The sequence below is a fragment of the Phaethon lepturus genome, unplaced genomic scaffold (assembly GCF_000687285.1).
Source record: "Phaethon lepturus isolate BGI_N335 unplaced genomic scaffold, ASM68728v1 scaffold9490, whole genome shotgun sequence".
NCBI classification, from domain to species: domain Eukaryota; kingdom Metazoa; phylum Chordata; class Aves; order Phaethontiformes; family Phaethontidae; genus Phaethon; species Phaethon lepturus.
In genome coordinates, this window is record NW_010512585.1 from 1 (window position 1) to 20754 (window position 20754).

At 41.0% G+C, this 20754-nt stretch overlaps 1 protein-coding gene across 1 annotated transcript; it reads left to right on the forward strand.

The window, feature by feature from the left end:
• Positions 1 to 7: 7 nt before the first annotated feature.
• On the forward strand, positions 8 to 20239 carry HEXB (hexosaminidase B (beta polypeptide); the record flags this gene model as incomplete). Its single annotated transcript, XM_010287480.1, has 13 exons — positions 8 to 173; positions 5921 to 5986; positions 6753 to 6799; positions 7017 to 7127; positions 9568 to 9669; positions 11241 to 11370; positions 13103 to 13283; positions 14345 to 14431; positions 15004 to 15076; positions 15705 to 15879; positions 16694 to 16784; positions 17001 to 17105; positions 20055 to 20239. Coding segments are annotated over 13 exons (1395 nt in total), but the record flags the coding sequence as incomplete, so codon positions are not given.
• Positions 20240 to 20754: the final 515 nt, after the last annotated feature.

Genomic DNA, 20754 nt, shown 5'->3' on the forward strand with positions numbered 1-20754 from the left:
GTGCTTCCCCGGCAGGTACTACGAGTACATGTTCGGGCAGTCCCGCTGGCGGAAGCGAGCCCGCAGGCCGCTCAGCGCCCGAGCGGAGCCCGAGCTGTCGCAGCTGCAGGTGGTCATCGCGTCCCGGGAGCCCGGCTGTCACAGCTACCCGCACCTCGCCTCCAGCGAGGCCTGTGAGTACCGCGCACAGCCGGTCACCGCGTTTCTCTCTCCTTCCACGGCTTATACGGCATCGTTAGCGCTTGCTTTCCAGTCATGTGTCCATGTAAAAGTCAGCAGATTATTTTTTTTAAGGAACTGGAAATCACAGGCTCACCGAGGCACGCGAGAACGTTTCACAGCAGTGGCAACCAGAAGATAATTCTTGCTCTTAATGCTCTGGGAAATTTCTGCCCTCAGTGAATCACGAAGCTGGTTAGAAGTGTAACCTATGATTTCTGCAGTATAGCTAGCATTCAGCTCATTTGCCTGCTGCTGTCCTTTCTGGTAACTATCATTAAGAATCAGAGCTATTATGCTGTGCTGTACCCAGTTATGTGTGATGAGATCTATGCATAGTCAAGAGATTATCCTTTCTTTCAGTACAGGGTGTTGAGTGAAGGCTGGCTTTGTTAATTCATCTGCTTTCCTTAGATAACTACATTTGAATTGAAGCTACCTACACTGGTTTATGTACATGGTATTTATTTTTTTCCTGGAAAACTGAAAAGTGTTCATTGAGCTTGTTACACATTTTGCAGTATTATAAATACACTTTCCTTCTATCAATAGATCTAAGAAAGGATTTAAAACTGTGATGGTTATATTGGATTTGTTCTCCTATGCTTCTTTAGTTCTCATGACTGAAGTCCAGAGTGGAGAGATACTCTAAAATCAAATCCTAATCACCCAAGAAGTTTCTTAACAGAAAGAAAGATGAATTGATAGTGTTGCTTTTCAGCTGGGCAGGTTAGCACTGAATTCAACATACTCAATTCATCTAGTTCTGTCTTGAGATAATCTTCTGTCCTAGGCAAGGCAGTTGTTTGGTAGCCAGGACACAGATCCTTGGAAAAAGATCCTTTTAATCTTAAACCTTACATCTGCAGCAGGATTAATTCCACCTGCCTTGTGATAGAATGTACTGATTTTAAGTTTACTCAATCTTTGTGGTACATTTAGCCAGGTAGCTCAATTTTTATATGCAAGGTTATCATACATTTCACTGCAAAGGAAGTAGAGTAGCAAAATCACTAATGCTTTAGAATTTTTCTGCCACAGTCAGGTTATTATACTGCTTTACTACTTGTTGGACTTTGAAGTGCTTTGTGAACTTCAGCTTTTAACCAAAGCTGGTTCTTCTCTTCTGTCAGGGCATCTGTCACATCATGTGATTTTTAGGTTGCACTCTTAAGAACAGTCAGAGCTTTTCCCTCTGCTGCATCCTGTTACAAATAAAGTGAACTTTTCCTCATGTACTAAGCTGAGCTTTCCAGTTGTAAGCAACGTTTTAATTTTCTACTTTTAATGGGACAACTTGTTCAGGGAACAAATGCTGAAATATGCAGTTATTAGTCATTTGCTGTATTGAGTAGTTTGGCTCCTTTTCTTAATAGAGGTAGTATAGGATAGTTACTGACTGATCCAAAGCAAGAGTATTGAATATGTAATCAAGGTACAAGTTATCTGCCCTTCTACCTGCTGGCTTCTTCCCTGCTTGTGTAAAAAGTTCCAAATAGCCATACAAAACTTGTTGGTGTTCATTTAGGGTGCAGTAGGTGTTCAGAAAAAAGGCTGCTGTCCTGGAAGTAAATCTGTGACTGAACTACAGTTTAACCACAGGAAGACCTGTGGAGATTGCAGTAGTCTTCTAAGCTCTGTTTCTCACCCAGAACGTCCAGTATATGCAGTCTGTGTTTAGGTTAAAATGGAAGCTTGAGGTACTTTCTTCATGTCCCTGAATGGCTTTTCTCTGGTAGTTTAGACAAATGTTTGAACTGTATAACTTACAACCAACCTTTCTTTTATACTGAGGCAGATCCCATAAATCATTATACTGCAATTTACTCCTGATTTTTTTTTTCTGCCGCTTCAAATGTGTGACTCTGGTCAGTTTATTATTGCTTTGATGTTTAAATAATAATATAAATCTATAGATTTATAGATATAGTGTAATTTTATACCTCTGTATTTATGTGATTTTTAAAAAATTAACAGACTTAAAATATTTGTTTCATAGAATCATAGAATAGTTTGGGTTGGGAGGGACCTTTAAAGGTCATCTAGTCCAACCTCCCTGCAATGAGCAGGGATATCTTCAACTAGATCAGGTTGCTCAGAGCCTCGTCCAACCTGACCTGGAAAGGTTCCAGGGATGGGGCATCTATCACCTCTCTGGGCAACCTGTGCCAGTGTTTCTCCACCCTCATTGTGAAAAATTTCTTCCTTATATCCAGTCTGAATCTATGTCTTTTAGTTTAAAACCATTACCGCTTGTCCTATTGCAACAGGCCCTGCTAAGAAATTTGTCCCCATCTTTCTTATAGGCCCCCCATAAATACTGGAAGGCTGCAAGAAGGTCTCTCAGGAGCCTACTCTTCTCCAGACTGAACAACCCCAACTCTTGCAGCTTTTCTTCAGAAGAGAGGTGTTCCGTCCCTCTGGTCATTTTGGTGGCCCTCTTCTGGACCTCCTTCAACAGGTCCATGTCTTTCCTGTGCTGAGGGCTCCAGAGGTGGACGCAGGACTCCAGGTGGGGTCTCACCAGAGCAGAGTAGAGGGGCACAATCCCCTCCCTCGACCTGCTGTCCACAGTGCTTTGGATGCAGCCCAGGGTACAGTTGGCCTTCTGGATTGTGGGCACACATTGCTGGCTCATGTCCAACTTTCCATCTGCCAGTACCCCCAAGTCCTTCTCAGCAGGGCTGCTCTCAATCCCTTCATCCCCCAGCCTGTATTGATACCAGCGGTTGCCCTGACCCAGGTGCAGGACCCTGCACTTGTCCTTGTGGAACCTTACGAGGTTCACACAGGCCCATTCCTTGAGCTTGTCCAGGTCCCTCTGGATGGCATCTTGTCCCTCAGGCATGTCAACTGCACCACTCAGCTTGATGTCATCTGCAGACTTGCTGAGAGTGCACTCGCTCCCACTGTCTATGTCATCGATGGAGATATTAAAGAGTACTAGTCCCAGTACAGACCCCTGAGGGACACCGCTCGTCACCAGTCTCCCTCTGGACATTGAGCCATTGACCACTATGCTCTGGCTGTGATCTTCCAACGAATTCCTCTCATCCACCCAACCGTTCACCTGCCAAATCCATCTCTCTCCAATGTAGAGAGAAGGATGTTGTGGGGGACCATGTCAAAGGCTTTACAGAAGTCAAGACAGATGAATCCGTAGCTCTTCCCTTCTCCACCAGTGTGGTCACAACATCATAGAAGACCACTTGGTTGGTCAGGCAAGACTTGCCCTTGAGAAAGCCATGCTGGCTGTCTCGAATCCCCTCCCTGTCCTCCATGTGCCCTAGCATAGCTTCTAGAGGATCTGTTCCCTGAACTTCCCAGGCACAGAGGTGAGGCTGGCAGGTTGGTAGTTCCCAGGGTCCTCCTTTCTACATTTTTCAAAAATGGGTGCAATATTTCCCTTGTTCCAGTCTGCAGGGACTTCACCTGACTGCCAGGACTTTTCAGATATCATGGAGAGTGGCTTGGCAACTGCGTCATCCAGTTCCCTCAGGACTCTGGAATGCATCTCATCAGTCCCATAGACTTGTGTATGTTCAGGTGTCTCAGGTGGTCTCAAATCTGATGTTCTTTTACAGTGGGAGGGACTGTTCTCTTCCAGTCCCGGTCTTGCAGTCCATCCCCTTGAGTGGTGTGAGAAGAGAGATTGCCAGTGAAGACTGAAGCGGAAAAGTTGTTGAGTACCTCAGCCTTCTCCTCATCCATTGTTACCAGTCTGCCAGTCTTGCTCATCAGGGGAGTACACTTTCTTTGACCTTCCTTTTCTAGGTGACATACCTGTAGAAGCCCTTGTTATTATTCTTTGCATCCCTTGCCAAGTTCAGCTCCACCTTGGCCTTCCTGACCCCATTCCTACACAACTGGGCAGTGTCCCTGTACTCTTCCCAGTACACCTATCACTGCTTCCACTGCCTGTGCATTTCCTTCTTGCCCTTTAGTTTGACAAGCAGGTCTCCACTCAGCCATGCTGGTCTCTTTCCTTCCTTTCCTGATTTTTTACACCTGGGGATCGAGAGCTCTTACGCTCTATGGAAGGCATCCTTCAAGGTCTGCCAGCTCTGTTCTGCTGCCTTGTCCCTGAGAGCAGTTTCCCAGGGGGTTCCTATTGAATTACTCTTCACCTGCCCCATATCTCTCAGGACTGCAAACTCCACGAGTGCATGATCACTGCAGCCCAGGCTGCCTCCAATCGTGGTGTCGCCAGTTAGCTCACTTGCATTGGTGACCAACAGGTCCGGTATGGCATCCCCTCTGGTAGGGCTGTCTGTTACCTGGTACAGGAAGTTAACCTCCATGCACTCCAGGAGTCTCCTGGACTGCCTACAGCTCTCCCTGCTACTTTTCCAGCAGATGTTGGGGTGGCTGAAGTCCCTTAGCAGGACGAGAGCCTGCGAGCACGATGCTTCCTGTAGCTGGAGTAAGGAGGCTTCATCAGTAGACTCCTTTTCATCAGGCAGCCTGTAGTAGACACCAACCACAAAGTTCCCTTTGTTGCCTCAGTCCCTGATTCTTATCCATAAGCTTTTGACCTGCTCATGGCTATTCTTCAGAGACGGGTCTTTGCACTCTGTCCATTTCTCAGCATAGAGGGCAACGCCCCTACCCTTCCTTCCTCACCTGTCCCTTCTGAACAGCCTGTAGCCATCGACCGCTGCATTCCAGTCGTGGGATTCGTCTCACCAAGTTACAGTAATGACAGCCAGGTCGTAGCTTTCTAGCAGCACAGTGGCTTGCATTTCCTCCTGTTTCTTGCCCGTGCTGTGGGCATTGGTGTAGAGGCGCTTCAGCTGCGCTGTTGGCCATGTCACCTTTTTAGAGGAACACACCTTAATTCCTTTGAGGTATTTCACTGGTGTTTCCCTTTTGGCTTCTATTAGATAGGAGCCCCTGGTTCATGTCCGTAAGACTTTTAAGTGTGCTGCAGTGTAGCCAGCATGTCTCAGAGCAGCTGACTGAGGGCCCTCACTAGCACCCCATCCCTCTACTTCACTAAAAGTTCCTGAATCACCTTAAATGGAAAAACAAAGTTGCTTTAGCTTTTTTTTTTCCAGTGCTTTGTACTGTACTCCAGTACCCAAACTTAAGGGAGGATTGTTATGGATACCTTCAGATACCATTCTTCATTTTACTTACCTTACTTCATCTCACTGCCCCTATACACGAGGTCATTAGATGGTGGGGTCTGATTTTTTTTTCCCTTGTAATTTAATTACTTTATAGTAAGCACCTAACAATATTAATTGACAAGCTATATCTCTAAAAAAAATATGTGAGCATAATCTATATAAAAGGAAGGCAAAAAGAGAAGTAAAGTTCTGCGGTTAGGTCTGGCTTAGTTACCCAACCATTATCACCTATGTCTTAAATGCAAAAATATCATCTGATATGTTTTGAGTCATTTGGGTTAAACTTTGCTGGAGTTCTGGCCAATGTGCAATATTTAACATTGCCATTATTGAGCACCATATTTGTTTTATCATCTTAATCATTAACTTTTGACTCTCTAACTAGTAGCTTGCAATATTTCAGGAGCACATAAATGAAAAATAGCTGCACGGTATCACTCTTAAAACAGCATTCCTTAGATTTGAAAAAGCAAAGAGAGACATGGCACTTGAAGAATCTCTTTAATGCCTGTTAGCATTGTCCTGTCAATCCATGGTTCCTTGAGGAATATTTTTTTTTTTTTCTGTAGATCACTTAACTGTAACTGAGCCTGTGGCTATACTGAAAGCAGATGAGGTATGGGGTGCTTTAAGAGGTAAGCTGATACTTTTCCTATAGAGCTATTTGTTCTGGGTTTATACAAACTCCATGCTAGACTAAGAACCAGCTGACCACTAAGCCTTGTCCTCATTCAGTCCTTCTTGGGAGGTAAGCTTGGGCATAGAGGCCAGAAGGATACCAGGTGTGTGTTCGTTGGACCCTCAGTCTGGATGCTCAGCATCTCAGATCCAGTAGCACACAGGAAGTGCACTGTTGCTGTGCCTGAGATCAGCCAAGCCAACCAAATCCTGGGTGCTAAAAAGCTCTCTGATGTACAGTGTGAACAAATTATTCTCTGACTCCACCTAATAACTGAAAATCACCAAGAAGACCATAATGCTGAAGTTTTAGTCTGCTGTTCTTACTGGAATATTAGTCTAAATCAGCAGATTTTTCATGCTGAATTAGAAACTTCATCAGTTCCAGAAATGAGAGGAATAAATGCATGACAACACCAGAAATTCCTACCTTACTATCAGTAACTTCCATACTATTCAGGGATTAATTTGGTACAGCTGAGCTGTAGTGCTAATGTTCAGTACTTGTGTATAATGGAGAACTTGACTGGTTCTCTCTTCAGAACTTCGTTACCTGTGGTGCTTGAGCAATTAAGGAAGCTGTGCTAAAATGAAACTCAGCTACAAAGCATTCTTTCTAGCTCTGTGAACACCTGTAAATAGTTATGGTCCTGTTTTTAACAAAACTTTAAGGACAAGTACTGAGTTGTACTCCAGATCCCTTTCTCAAAATTTTTTTTCCAGGTTTGGAAACCTTCAGCCAGTTGGTTCATGAAGATGACTATGGAAGTGTAAGTATAGCTGTTAACTAAAACAACAGTCCTGATAACAGACAACCATGTTCTTTGTGAGGTGCTCTTCCAGAAACAGCAAATCTACTAGTTTCATTAAGTATTTTTTCAGAAAATGATCCTTGAAAGTTGTTAATAAACTGAAAAGTTAAGTATTTCTTGTTTGAAATGGTGAACATATAATTGGAATTCTAATTTTTAAATCTTGTTCTTGTAGTTTCTTGTCAATGAATCTGAAATCAACGACTTCCCAAGATTTGCTCATAGAGGAATCTTACTAGACACTTCAAGGCATTATTTACCATTGAAATCTATTCTTACAAACCTGGTAAGTGGGCAGTTTTCTATCATTAAGAACAAAAGCTTTTCGTCATTGTGTTTTGCTCCCTGAAGTAGGTAGCAACTGGAGCTGGTATGAAAGGAGAAACCGTTTCTTCTGGCTGACCTAAGAGGACAGAGTGAACTTTGCTGAGTGAAGGTCAGAACATACAGCAGAGGGGAATTGAGCGGGCAGACACAATGATTAGTGAATCTGTAAAAGAGGCTGGGATTTGTGGTACCTTGGGTTTTCTGTATTTTCTGTTGCCTAAACCAGCTCACGTATTTCTTGGAAGCATGTTTTGAGACATTTGACTGTCTAAGACTGAGACATCAAGCAGTACAGGGGAGACCTTGCAAATTCTGGCTTCAGTGCCAGTGGTTGCAGGAAAATTCCAGTCTTTTCAATAACCAGGCTTTGGTAGTCCTTTCTTAGGCTGCTAAGAGCAAGCCAGTAGTTAAGTAGTACAGAGCGAGGGGGGAAATTGGCAATGTTCATTGTAAGCTACTGATGTCTTTCACTCTATCCCTTCAAAAAGGAAAAACAAACAAACAAAAAAACCCAAACAAAACTTTCTCCAAAAAGCTTAAGTACACTAGGAATTGTGTGTACTGCCACCTTGATGGGAAGGTGCTGAATTTGTATAATCATAGCAGCCAAAGCTGTAGGCTTTTCTGGTTTGTACTCCCCTTTTCTACTGTTGAAATCCTTGTAGCAGGGCTTTTTTGGCAGGTTGAGATGGAGGAGCCTTTGAATGGTTGAACATGCTGTGTCCTGTCTTGTCTCTGTCTTGTTTTTTCAAGATAGAATAGTGTTAGAAATTTCCCTTCCATGTTGCAGAACTTCGCAGAGCAGGTTTAAGGTGGGCAGGAAGAGAGTGCAGGTAAAACCAGTCTTCAGTTCTGAGGTCATCCTTGAACTGTGCTCAGAACTTGCCCCTCCATGGGTATTTACCACTTGTATTTACCTTTAGGATCAGTCCCTGTTCAGCAAGTAGCGTTTGTGTGGTGTTTCATTTACAACTGAGGTGCTTCAAAGTCTCAAGCAGTTGCTTGTGTCAATATTTGTTCTCTTTTCTGAAAGAGACAATGTCCAAAAAATAACTTGACTTTTGCAACTTTAATTTCTAACCATTTTTGTGTTTCTGTGACTCTTGCTATTCTGTTTTCTTTCTTTAAATTATGTCTGTGGCTCTAATACTTTCACTGAGCTACATTTTATGAGATTTTGCTGGTTTAAGAAGTGTACTTTTCCTCCCACCTCTGTGCCTGCCTGAATCCAGGCTAACCTAATAAAAAGCAGCAGTAATCCCTTTAGTGACTGATGTGTGGTAATTAGATGCTTATGGCAGCAGTTCAGGCACATTTCTTGTTTATGTTCAGCTGCTGTACTGTATTTCCAGGAAGGGCATTGTCCTTGAGGAAGGATGAGTTTAAGGTCAGGAGACATAATTTTCTATGGGGAAAGATGGTATTTGATAGAAATGCATGAAGACATGCGGTAATTAAAACTTCTGCTGTCTAATAAAACAGGTGAGATAATTTTGGGGAATGGACAAGGTATAGATCTTCCTTTGGATTTGATGGGGGTTCCTGAAGAGATTTTGCCACTGCTTTAAATACAGCTTGGTGAAAAAAGAAAGGGGGAGGGATGGAAATAATCACACCATGGCAAGAGATTGGAAGCAACTGTGTTGCAATTACTCTGTCCCTAACAATGTAGAGGACACCGATTCCATCTGCTCACAGCACGTGCCACTTCTAGTGATGCTAACAAACTTGCATAACTCAGGGTATGTGTCTAACTGTCCATCTGGAGTCATAATTCTAAAATAAGTGTGTTAACATTTCTCTTCAAGTTCAAAAAAGGGAATTACTGACACTAATGTCTGAAAACATAAAGGGAACACTGTCTTCTGTGGGGAAAATGCATGCTTTATTTTGCATGCATCTGAAATGGATTTTGCAGAAATCACTAGTAGGGACGTACTAAATAGTAGGAAACTCTCATGCTGCTTAGTTTTTGAGTCCAAAGTATTTAGGTAGAAAAGTATAAGCTTATCTGTAAGCTGAAATAGCTGATGGTGCATAGAGAATTACCATATGTTCTGAAGTGGAAGAAATTCACAAGCATTTGTAACAGTTCTTCTGTCAACCAGTGTAGCATGATCGGATCAAGAGCTTGTTGACAGGAGTGGTGCAAATAGATGGCAGAGGAATGGAGCAGTAGTATAAACAGGCTGGTGAATTTTGGTGTATGCTTCTGGGATTCTGTGAAACATGGTACGCTTTTTCTTTCGTTGTTGTTGTTGTTGTTGTTGTTGTTGTTGTTTTTTTTCAGTTGTTGCTTTAGGCATGCAGGATATACTGGGACAAGACCACCTTTTTTGCATAGGTTTTCTGTGAGAATGAAATGCTTTAACTAAACTGTATTGTATTACTTGTTACAGGATGCCATGGCTTTTAACAAGTTCAATGTTCTCCACTGGCATATAGTAGATGATCAGTCATTCCCTTACCAGAGTATTTATTTCCCTGAGTTAAGTGACAAGGTGAGTAAACATCATTGGAACAGGATGGGAGGGCAGAAATCTGGCACGTATTTCGTGAAAATAAAATGCCGAGCCTATCAATGGTTGAGTACACCTGTGTTGGCTGATTGTGAAGCAGTACCAAAGGACCAGTAACCAGCAAGTTCACATTTAGGATCCTACCTAAGTGTCTGTGTGTACCATGTTCAAATCTTCCTTGGTGGATGCATGGTAAATGACCTTCCTAACTTTTCTGTGCAAACTTGCTGGTGACAGTGATCCTCAGTGTTTGCAGGCCTTCAAGCGGTAATGGCGTGCAAATAATCTGTTTTAGTAAACCCTGCTTGGATTTCTGTTGGTTTGTTTGTTTAACTGCAAACTTCCCGCCACTCAAACAAATGTAAGAGTTTCCTGTTAGCTCTAGGTTTGGAGCCAGTGCAGTAGTAATTTTGACACTTCTGAGATCTAGTTAACATTACAAAACATGACATGTCTATAAGAGGTCCAAAAGTGAGAGGTTGTTTTCTAAAACAAATACAGTGCAGTGTATCCCTTTATTTCCTGATTCACAGCAGACTTTGCTAATTAATGAAGCCATCATGAGGTTCGTGCTCAGTCATGTTAACAGTAGTAGCCAAATCTGTTTTAAAACGCATGCTAGAATCTGACCCTCATGAAAATTATGTAGTCAGTGCTTGAGCAGTTGCTGTGAAGAATTTTGTAATTCAAAAATTATAAATGTTGGATGGTGCATTCAGATTATTTTTCCTTGTCATGGTTGTATAGTTCTGTCCTATTCCCCACTGACACCTGGAGAGAGGGAGATGGCCTTTGTCTCAATAGCCTTCTTTTCAAAAGGATTCTTGTTTATCATTATCTTTTTTGAGTAACTCAGCTGTGGAAATCGTTTCCAGATAAATAGAAGCTTAAGGTGCTCTTAATCATGAGGAGTCATGATGCTCTTCTTATGTAGTTTGGCTCTTCGGCAGGCATGTGTTTCATCAAACTGTTTCAGTCTGGGTCACTTGTCACATTTGTTGGCTGTGTGGGAGTAGACTCTCAAATTCAGTCACAAAACAAACATGTGCTGATGCTAAATTGGGCATTGTATTAAAACTGACAAGCGGAGGTGTTGGAAGAAGACGCCCATTCTTTCTGACTTGGCAAAATTTTTCCATTAGTCTTGCATGTTATGTATCAAGGGCCCTATGTTTCAGAGCTAATGATGCAGAGGTGGAGGGGAAAACCAACTTATATTTTTCAATTCTTCTATATAGAGGCATCTTTCAAAAAAATGATGGAATGGAAACTAGCTTTTCTGTTTTCTCCTTAGCTCACAGTTACTGAAGGAAGGGACAGTTTCCTCAGGAGATTTATCTTAGTGTGGAAAAAGGGGTTCATTTTTGTGGTTTTTTTTTCCCCCCACTCCCACTAGTCAACCAAAAGTCAGTGCAGTTGCACGTGTGATAAACCAGAAAAGGCTAACTTGTAAAACTGCTCACCAGTCTAAATTTATAACACTTTAATCCCAATTTTATGAGCTGCTGGTACAGCGTTTTGTAAACTGTCTCTAAATGTGAATACTTTTACAGGGTGCATACTCCTATAACCACATCTATACTCCTACTGATGTCCGTCTGGTGATTGAGTATGCTCGGTTAAGAGGCATTAGAGTCATCCCAGAGTTTGATACCCCAGGACACACACAGTCTTGGGGAAAAGGTATGTCCAAAAAAGTATTAATGTTTGAAAGATTGGGGTAAGTAGCGTGTAGGAAGCAAATGAACTTGTTAAAAAACAGCCTTTTAAACTGCTTTGAAAGGCCCTTGATAAGAGGTAAGGAAGGGGCAGACTCAGTGATGGTCATGGCCTTTATGTGTTAGAGGAACTACGATGAACAGAGAAAGCTGACGCTTCCTGTGCTGGGTGTGTGTGAGAAGGCACAGACACATTCTGTCTGCCTTAGACTTCATATTGTTTTTACCCCCCATCCAGTACTCTTGAGTTTAGAGTAATACAGCAGTGGCTACAAATAGTGAGTTGCTGTCTCTAGGGTAGAGATTTCTGCTTTGAAAAGGTTTTTTCGAAGTGGTTGGTGTTTCTATCTATTAGTAAAGTGGTAATCTGCTAGTGTGTAAAACACAGGAAAGTTGTCTGCTTCTTCACACTCTATCTTCGGGATTTCAGAGCAATACTTCTCTTGATAGAGAATGCTTGAATCCTGAGAGTGGTGGTGTTTACATGTACTTAAGGACCAGGGAATTAATGTGCCATAATTCAAAGCGCACTGACTGGAATTTCATTGGAATGAAGTAAAGATTTTTCTAGCACTTCATAGCTTTAGCTTTAGCCATGGGGCAAGTCTTGTACTTATCCTGTGGGGATGTGGACATAATGTTGGAAGATGTCTTAGGCTTTTTCTCACTAATTTAAAATGAGGAGGAAAGGAACAAGGCAAAACCTAACTTTTCTAAACAGTCTTTCTGAATCCTTGCTCTCATGTGGTCTCTGCTGTTATGGAGCACTAATGAAAGCCAGTGGCTTGCATGGTGATATGTGAGGTAGTCTGCATTCATATTAAGAGCAAGGTTGAGCTCCCTTGCCTAAAATAAATTGTTCCTGCTAGCTTCTTGTATAATAGCTTTTTTTAATGTGATGCACAAGGGGCAGTCCTAGCTTTGCCTATGAACCGGGATAGCTATGCTCTGTTTGCCTTCAAATTCCAGATATTGGAGAGAAGTCTTAAGGCATGTGCAGAGAGTAGTTGAAGCAATCTACCACTAGGTCCCTGTTTGGGGGAAATGAGGTCAGAGTAGGAAATGCACAGCCAGAAAGGTGCTGCTGCAGTGACAGTTTACCAAATAAACTGGACTTGAGAATCTCCAACCTACATGCAATAACTTTTTTCCTATTTTGTTATCTTGGCTCATGTTACTTCAGGTATCTTGACTCAAGAACAAGTGCTTAGTTTTGATATCTTTCTATCTTTCCTTTCTTGTGTAGAGGATTTATTCCTAGCAGACTGAGGTAGAACATCTACCTTGAGCCATATACCTCCCACCTACTTAGATTTTAACAAAGCAGAGTGATAAAAAGAGGAAAGAGGCCTCTGGAGCACGGTTGTTATGTTTGACTGACTTTTCTAAATTTATTAAAGCTTCTTCATTCAAGTAGTCATCCAGAAGCTGTTTTCTGGGTATAGTGACATGTTCTGTAAAGTAGTGTGTGCTAAATCACAAATCTAAAAGTCAGAGTCCTGATTTCCAGCTGGAGGGTTCTTCAACCTTGGGCAAGGTCTTTTATTTCATCCTGCCTTTATTTGATTATACTTAGAATAGATGAGCGCGTAAGTCATGAATAATGACCTTTTTGATATGGATAACAGCCTCTTCCAGCTAGCAAAGTTAGCATACTGACATGGAACTGAATATCCTCTATTAATTGTTTCTCTTAGGTCAGAAAGATCTTCTCACCCCTTGCTACAGTGGAGAACAGCCAACTGGGTCCTTTGGACCTGTAAATCCCATTTTGAATACGACTTACGACTTCATGACTACATTCTTCAAAGAGATCAGCAGTGTATTTCCAGATGCATACATTCATTTGGGAGGAGATGAAGTGAACTTTGATTGTTGGTATGGTGACAGTTCAAAGAATAAATACCTAGTGCCTCTTAAACTTGCCTAAATCCATCGGTTATGGAACTCGGTTGCGTGAGACAGTTTTCACTGCTTAACCCAAAGATCTCCACTCCTACTTCTGTAACTATTTACAGGCAGAGCATTTGTGATCCTCAGCAAGCAAGTGATGTTGTGCAGAATTTTGCTTTGACTAGTAGTTTCACAAATGTTCAGGTACACTAAAGGATTTCTTTATGAAAACTTCCTGGCAGGAAGGAGAACTAGTGTGGTAGAAAAGTGCTATATAAGATAATTGACATTTAAATGCTTTGTGTTAAAGGAAAAGCAGTTCTTTCCATTGAGTTCTGCCTTCCAGAAAAATCTGCTAACATTCAGTATTACAGTACTGACTCTTGTGTATTTGTATTAGAAGTATGGCATGTATTAATAGAGTTTTTCAATTGGTGTGGATTCTGAGTATTTTGGAATTTCTCTGCTAGAGTAACTAATATTACAGGATTTGTAGCAGATCTAATTGTATGAGTATTCAAGTTGATCTAGTTAGTATTTGTATGTTCTCTTGAAACATCAAATCTGAACAGTCAGGACTTGCTTTAATTTTTAAAAAGAAAGGAAATTTCTGACAAATGCTTTATCACAAAAGTGTTGGTTTGCTTTTGGGGTATCTTCCAAAATTCTTGATGTCACTCCTGCAGATCCCCTGGTACTATGGCTGCTCAGTTTCCAGACCTGCTGGAAACTTTCCCACAAAGTTGCAGAGAAGCCAAGAACCCCAGAGCTCTTAGGATGTTGAGGCAGCCTGCCAGAAACTGCTTCAGAGCAGGGACTCCAGTAGTTCTGCCAGAGAAGTAGGACTATTTCACATTGGGATGAAACTGTTTAAAAATACCGAAATCATGTTAGCCTGCTGTTTCTGCTCTGTTGTGCATTCCAGGCTATGGAGTGCCTAAGGCATTAGCGAGTGTGCTGTGCATAGGTGGAAATGGTTGGAAAATCTGGTTTAAAACAAGGTTCGTTAATTTTTTTTTTCACTTGTTTTGTTGTTACTATTTAAGGAAATCTAACCCTGAAGTGAAAAAGTTCATGAAGAAGCAAGGATTTGGCATTGACTATGCTAAACTGGAATCTTACTATATTCAGAAGTATGTTGGTTGTTTTAATTCTTGCTCAGCTTTTCACAGCCAGTATCTGGGGTGGTGTTGAGGTACGGGTACTGAGGTTGATTTAGGTTAGCCTATATTACTTTCAAAAATTGCCATGTGTTGGGGACTACCCACTTTATTTTAATTCATTGAATGTAAAGTTCACAGCTTTAAAATGTGGTACACAACAAGGACATGTAGGTTTGTCCTACACTTACTCTGAATGTATCGAGTATCTTAACCTAGTTTATCTGCTGTAATGTCAAGGGTAGGGAAGAAAAGTTCTAAGGGTTTGCCGCTGCTTATTTCTCTCATACTCAAGTAACATGGATTTAGACGCCTGTATGAGTTGCTTGTAGTTTGGAACATCAGTTTGTGTTACTGCACATGCATATCCTTATAAATGGGAGAACATCCTCTTTGAGGCAGAGCACAGAAGGCTGTTTTTTCTTGGTTCGCTATGCATTGCTGGGAAAGGCCTGATGTGCCTTAGGGTAGAAAATGTTGCTACTTTGTGTGCCTGTACTGATCTCATTTAAGTTCACAAACATGATCTGATTTCTAAATTTTAGGATTTTGGACATTGTTTCCTCTTATAACAAAGGATACATGGTCTGGCAAGAAGTGTTTGATAACAAAGCACAGGTAAGATGGGAAAAGAAATAAGATACTCTTGCATAACAGCACAATATTGGGGGAGGCTTCCAAAGTAGACTAGTAGTTACAGTTGTGTCTCTTAAGACTTAAAGCAAGTCTGATGGCTTTAGTAAGTCTTCCCCAGGTGTGGGGCCTGCCTTGACATTATCATTTATTGAACAGGTAAAATAGGTGGAATAGGAACACCAGCATTGAACTGCTTTCTAAAGGTGAACACAGATAATATCCTTTAGAGCATCAGAGTAAAGGGTAGGGAAGTTTCTATGAATTTTTTGCCCCCTAACCCTGCCCTCCCCCCGCCTTAACTGTGTGTTTAGTCTAGTAACACCAGCTGGTCAGATAACTGGTGCATGCAAGAACCCTCTTAGGGCATTAACTGTCTGTAGTATAACCTAGGCTTCAGTCTAGTGTAAAGTCTGTTTAAAACCAGCAAAGAGCTAATCAGCTTTAGACTGTGGGGGTGGAAAAAAATGACAAAAGATAACTTCCAAGATGTTCCTCTTCAAAACAAAATACCTAGTTTTGAAATCCATCATCTTTTTTCCTGGTAACAGCAATTAGGATTGTCTTTAATGTTTTTGGGTTTTTCTGTTTGGTTTTTTTTCCCCCCTTTTAGCTGAAACCAGACACTGTAGTTCAAGTGTGGATGGAAAACAACTATGCTTATGAACTAAGCAGTGTCACTGGAGCTGGGTTCACGGCTATCCTGGCAGCTCCCTGGTACTTAGATTACATTAGTTATGGGCAAGACTGGAAGAAATACTACAGCGTTGAACCACTTAACTTCCCTGGTTTGTTACTTTTTTTTGTATGTGTGTTCTGTGCATGACAGTCTTTGGCTCATAGTGAGGTGTAAATGGAAAGATTAAGGCTATTTAGAGTGCTCATGATGTCACCATGATCAAATATGCTATACTCAAAGGACTTTAATGTCAGCTAGAACTCTGGGAAATTCTCAAATAAAAAAAAAAGGCAACTTTCCACAGGGAAAGTGTCATCTTCTTCAAGCATCTGGCACTGGTGCTTCTGTGAAACAGGATGCTGGACTATGTGGACAGATGCATCATGCGTTACGGGCAGAGGTGTGCCTCTTGGTAGACAGACACTGAATTCCTATGTTAGCAAGCTCCTAGAGTGTTAGACTGTTCTGGAAAAAGAAAGGTTCTCTCCCTCTGGCTAAAGCTGATAAAAGCATCTTATGCTTTCCCCGTGGCTTTCATTTTGTGCAAGGTAGCTCTCAGAGCTGATTAGGGAGGACACCTGGCTTTGTAGCTTTTTCAAGGAATGTTCTGTGTATGGCAGAATGAACAGTTTCAGTCAGGACTGAAATCTCTGAAGAATGTCAGAAGGCTCAAGAATGTCTTCAGAGGATAAAACATAAAATCCTTTCTGGCAGAGAAGGGAAACAGGTTCTTTGGGAAAATGGCCTGGTCATTCTTACATTCAGTAACAAGACTACCGGAACGTTAAGTTAGTGCTTAGGATAGGTAGTTTATATGACAGAACAACCAACATTGATCCTCTCTCAGTATTGGAAAATGAAATTGTTGATATATGTCCATCTTCTGAGCAAATAGAAATTCTAACTATCTGCTTTGAATTCAGGATCTGAAAAACAGAAAAAACTTTTAATAGGTGGAGAAGCCTGCCTGTGGGGGGAATTTGTGGATGCAACTAACCTCACACCAAGATTATGGTATGAACTGCTTTATTGTTACATTTTTAGAAAGCTAGCTACAAGGAGCATTAATTAATACAACAGGACTGTATGTTAGTGGTAACAGTGCTCTGTGCTGAACCTGAGCAGCTATAAAAATTTATGCTTGTGGATATATAAGACGTAGTATTAAAAACCTTAATCCATTCTTGGTTATAGACCATACCTACTTTAAAGCTCAGTATATCTTTACAGGCCTCGAGCAAGTGCTGTAGGAGAAAGACTCTGGAGTAGCAGAAATGTGACCAACTTGCAGGATGCCTATAAAAGACTGACTAATCATCGATGCCGCATGCTCCGGTAAGATTATTACCTATAGTAAAGCTTGGTTCTCATGCTTTATAACCCATGCAGTTCAAGTACAGGCCTACATTGCTGGCCTGGAAATGAAGGGAGGAGAGCTAGCAGACTAGACTCTAGTCTGAGTATGTAAGTGTCATCCCATGTGTTTTTGTAACCACTGAAGAGGAAGAACAGCTACATTAAGACAGGAGTTCTAGACAGTTTTGCAGCTAACATTTTCAAAGCTCATTAACTTTCTTCAGTAAAATACTAGAACTCATTTATGTCTCTCTTTCCTCTAAAGGAAAACCCAACACCATGATTGACTTACTTCAGACAAAAACGATATTAAAGGGTATATGGAAGGAGTATACAGACAGGAGAAAAAGCAGACTTTAAAAAAAAAACTTGTTAATTATTTATTATAAATAATAATTAAAGACCTGCAGCAGGCAATCAAGTGGAACTGTTTGCAGGAGAGGTGAGCCTAAGCGAGCTATTCTTTCAGGTATTGCCTTAGTGTAGGGACTGAAAGGAGTGAATAAGGAGTCCCTGATAAATTTTAATTCATTTATGAGTACTGTAAACAAAGTCAGTTCATAATACGTTATTCTCTGCAGTTCTTTCCTAAAAATTACCTAGCCTCATTACTGGCTAATTGCTAGTGCTGTCTTTGTATATTTGCAGTTGTAGAAATGAGTGACTTCAAGATTTTAAGTCCATGTTTGACTCTACTTTTAAAGCTACACTGTCAGAGAGCCTTTTAGGTTTTCCCAAATGCTGCTGCAAAGTTGGACTGCAGAAAGAATGCAACATGCCATTTAATTTCTCCACAAAAGCTTATGACAAGTCATTAAAAATCCCAACTGTGTGAAGAAGTATTTATTTCAAGGTAGATACAAACTGGCTTTTTAAGAACAAGATACAATGGCAGTTACAGTCAGCACTTAAAACTCAAGCACTCTGCTTGTGTTCCTGTAGATATGTTAGCATGATTACCTCTTGGAATCACTGATACTTAGCTCTTTAATCAAGGTAAGAGTGACTGAAAGACTTCTAAGTTTTGACGTTGGGTTTATTTCAAGCTGGCTTAAAATAATGCCATAGGAAAATAGCTGTATGTAATCTTCCTCAGTCAAGAGAAAAAGATACATCAAGAGACTTTAAAAATACATGTTAAAAATAAAAAGGCTTTAAAAACTTGTGTCCTATCACTTAGCTGGATGGTGCATCTCTTGATGAGGCTCAGAGAAAACACTGATAGAACTAAACAGTGAATCGTACAGTGGCTGTACCTTTGGGATTAGGGTTTTACAGTGAACTAAGCCATGCTATTCCTGGACCTGGTTAACTATTGCTGCATCTCCATCTTCTTCCTTAATGCTGGCACTTGTATTGCTGTATAAGGAGCTGCTCCAGATGACTGCAGCTGTTCTGGTAGTGCTAGCATGAGAGATGCAGAACGAAGGGGCAGACTAAGGGCTACTCCCTGTACTTCTTGCACACTTCTTCCTTAAACTACTTCTTGGTGCTAAAACTGCTTTGCTAGCATATAAATGTATGGTGAACAATACCTGTTATAAACAGATTACCTTAATAAAGGGATGTGTCTTCCTGAAAAGGATTCCTTTTTATATAGGCTTTGAACAAGAAACACACTAAAGAAATCATTGCCTTTCTACTAATGAAATGAGCGTTGCTTGGAGCTGCTGTTCTGTTCCCTTTCATGTATATGGGGCTTCCTTAGCATTGTGCAACTCAAAGAGCCGCTTTAATCAGTCAGGCTGTTGCAAAGTCTTAGAGCATGGGCAAAGGACTATGTCCCTACTAACATCTTTATACATGGTATATACAGACCACGGCAGTTGCAGCAGGCCAAGGAGCCTTTCCGAGGAGAATGAACAGCTCTGCCTTGCTCTACAGCTGGGTAGCAGGGAGTGATGGAATGGTTAGGTAGAGCTTTGTAACAGCTCGATCACAGACACTGGAAGAACAGTTGCTCTGCCAATGCAAGGCCAAGGCCATTGCTGTTGAAGTAGTACCATGAAAGCAGTAGCTGCTATTCAGATAAAAAGTCAGCTTCTTGTAGGATACAGCAGCCCAAACTGCAGAGAAATGTTGATGGGAGAAGGGGAACAAAAAGGTGGGTGTATGTTCTGGAAACCTAGGCAACAACCCTGTCTTTTACTAAGAGTAGGTCTGGCTTGGGTCCAAGCAATAGTTCAGATAAGCTATTTCATTATTCAGTTTCTTCCACTGCAGCTCTTAAGTGCACTTTAGACACCAGTATATATTATCCTACAAATCACTGTATCAGTACTATCTAGTTCTTAAATTCAGAATTTTGACTACAGCTACTTTAACATATTTTATACTATCTTACTGCACCATTGTAAGCTACAGGTTGTTTTTTGTTTGTTTGACAGAATAATTTATGATAGTATAGCTGGAAAAATTCTGTTTACTAAAACTGGCTCCCTCCAAAAAAATGAAAATGACATCATTAGAGCTGCATATGAAGGAAACAGTGGAGCTGGGGACAGGGCAGTCTGCAAATGTCAGCTAGTTCATGTTTTCACATTCATAGAATCACAGAATGGTTTGGCTTGGAAGGGACCTTAACGATCATCTAGTTCAACCCCCCTGCCAGGGACTGGGACACCTTCTACTAAGTTGTTCGTATGACTTCTTTTCAATAAAAGCAATAGATTTTGCAGAAGATCAAGACAACTAGCCCCCGAATTTAAGCTTTTCAACTTGTTTTATAATATCCTGGTACATCTGATTGAAACAGAAGTACAATCAACAGTAGAATAGGGCCACTTTTCACTCCCTAAATCTGTTATTTCTTGGAAGTAGTTTTGCTTACACAAAGATTAAAAATAGAGTGCCAGTATCTCTCTTCCTGCCTACACAACCAGCCACTTGTTTGATTATAATCATATACATTCCACTTTATTTTAACAGCCGTGGCATAGCAGCTGAGCCTGTGTTTGTTGGATACTGCGCCCATGAAGCAAGAGGGTAGTAACTGCTGCAAAGACTTCTAGTCAACAACCTGAAGTGCCTCTGGGACATGAATATATGTACATGCAGTTTGATATTTCAACCAAGAGTTAAAATTTTCACTTCTAAAATGAAGTTATTTGACATTTTTGTTGGCGTAAAAATGATGTGTTTTAGCTTTCAATAGAAATTGGGATTCTTCCCTGTGAAATCCTGAAACTTGATACTATAATGACCAATTCCAGTTTCCTTACGTTCTAAAGTTGAGGGAAAATAAAGCTAGGACACTATTTAAATAAAGAGCAAACTATCTTTTTATTTCTAAGTATCTTATCATTTGCTATTCTTCTATGTAACCAGATAATTGCAAGTCAGAACTGGCTTGTAATACATAGCACATCAGAACCATTACAGCTTAAATCACACATTCCTAAAGGTAAAAAAAAAAATTTAAAAACTCCTCCCTCAACATACTCCAGGGTGGTCGGGAGAACTCTGCCTTTCTTTCATCTTTTCACATACCTTACTCAATTTGCAGAAACATCCATGCCACTTATTTCCTAAAGCAAACTCAGGTACAAGTTACACTCAGTCCTGAACTCTGGTTCAAATTGGTTTGTAATACAGTAAGTAATACTTACAGTTGTATGGTTTAAAATGC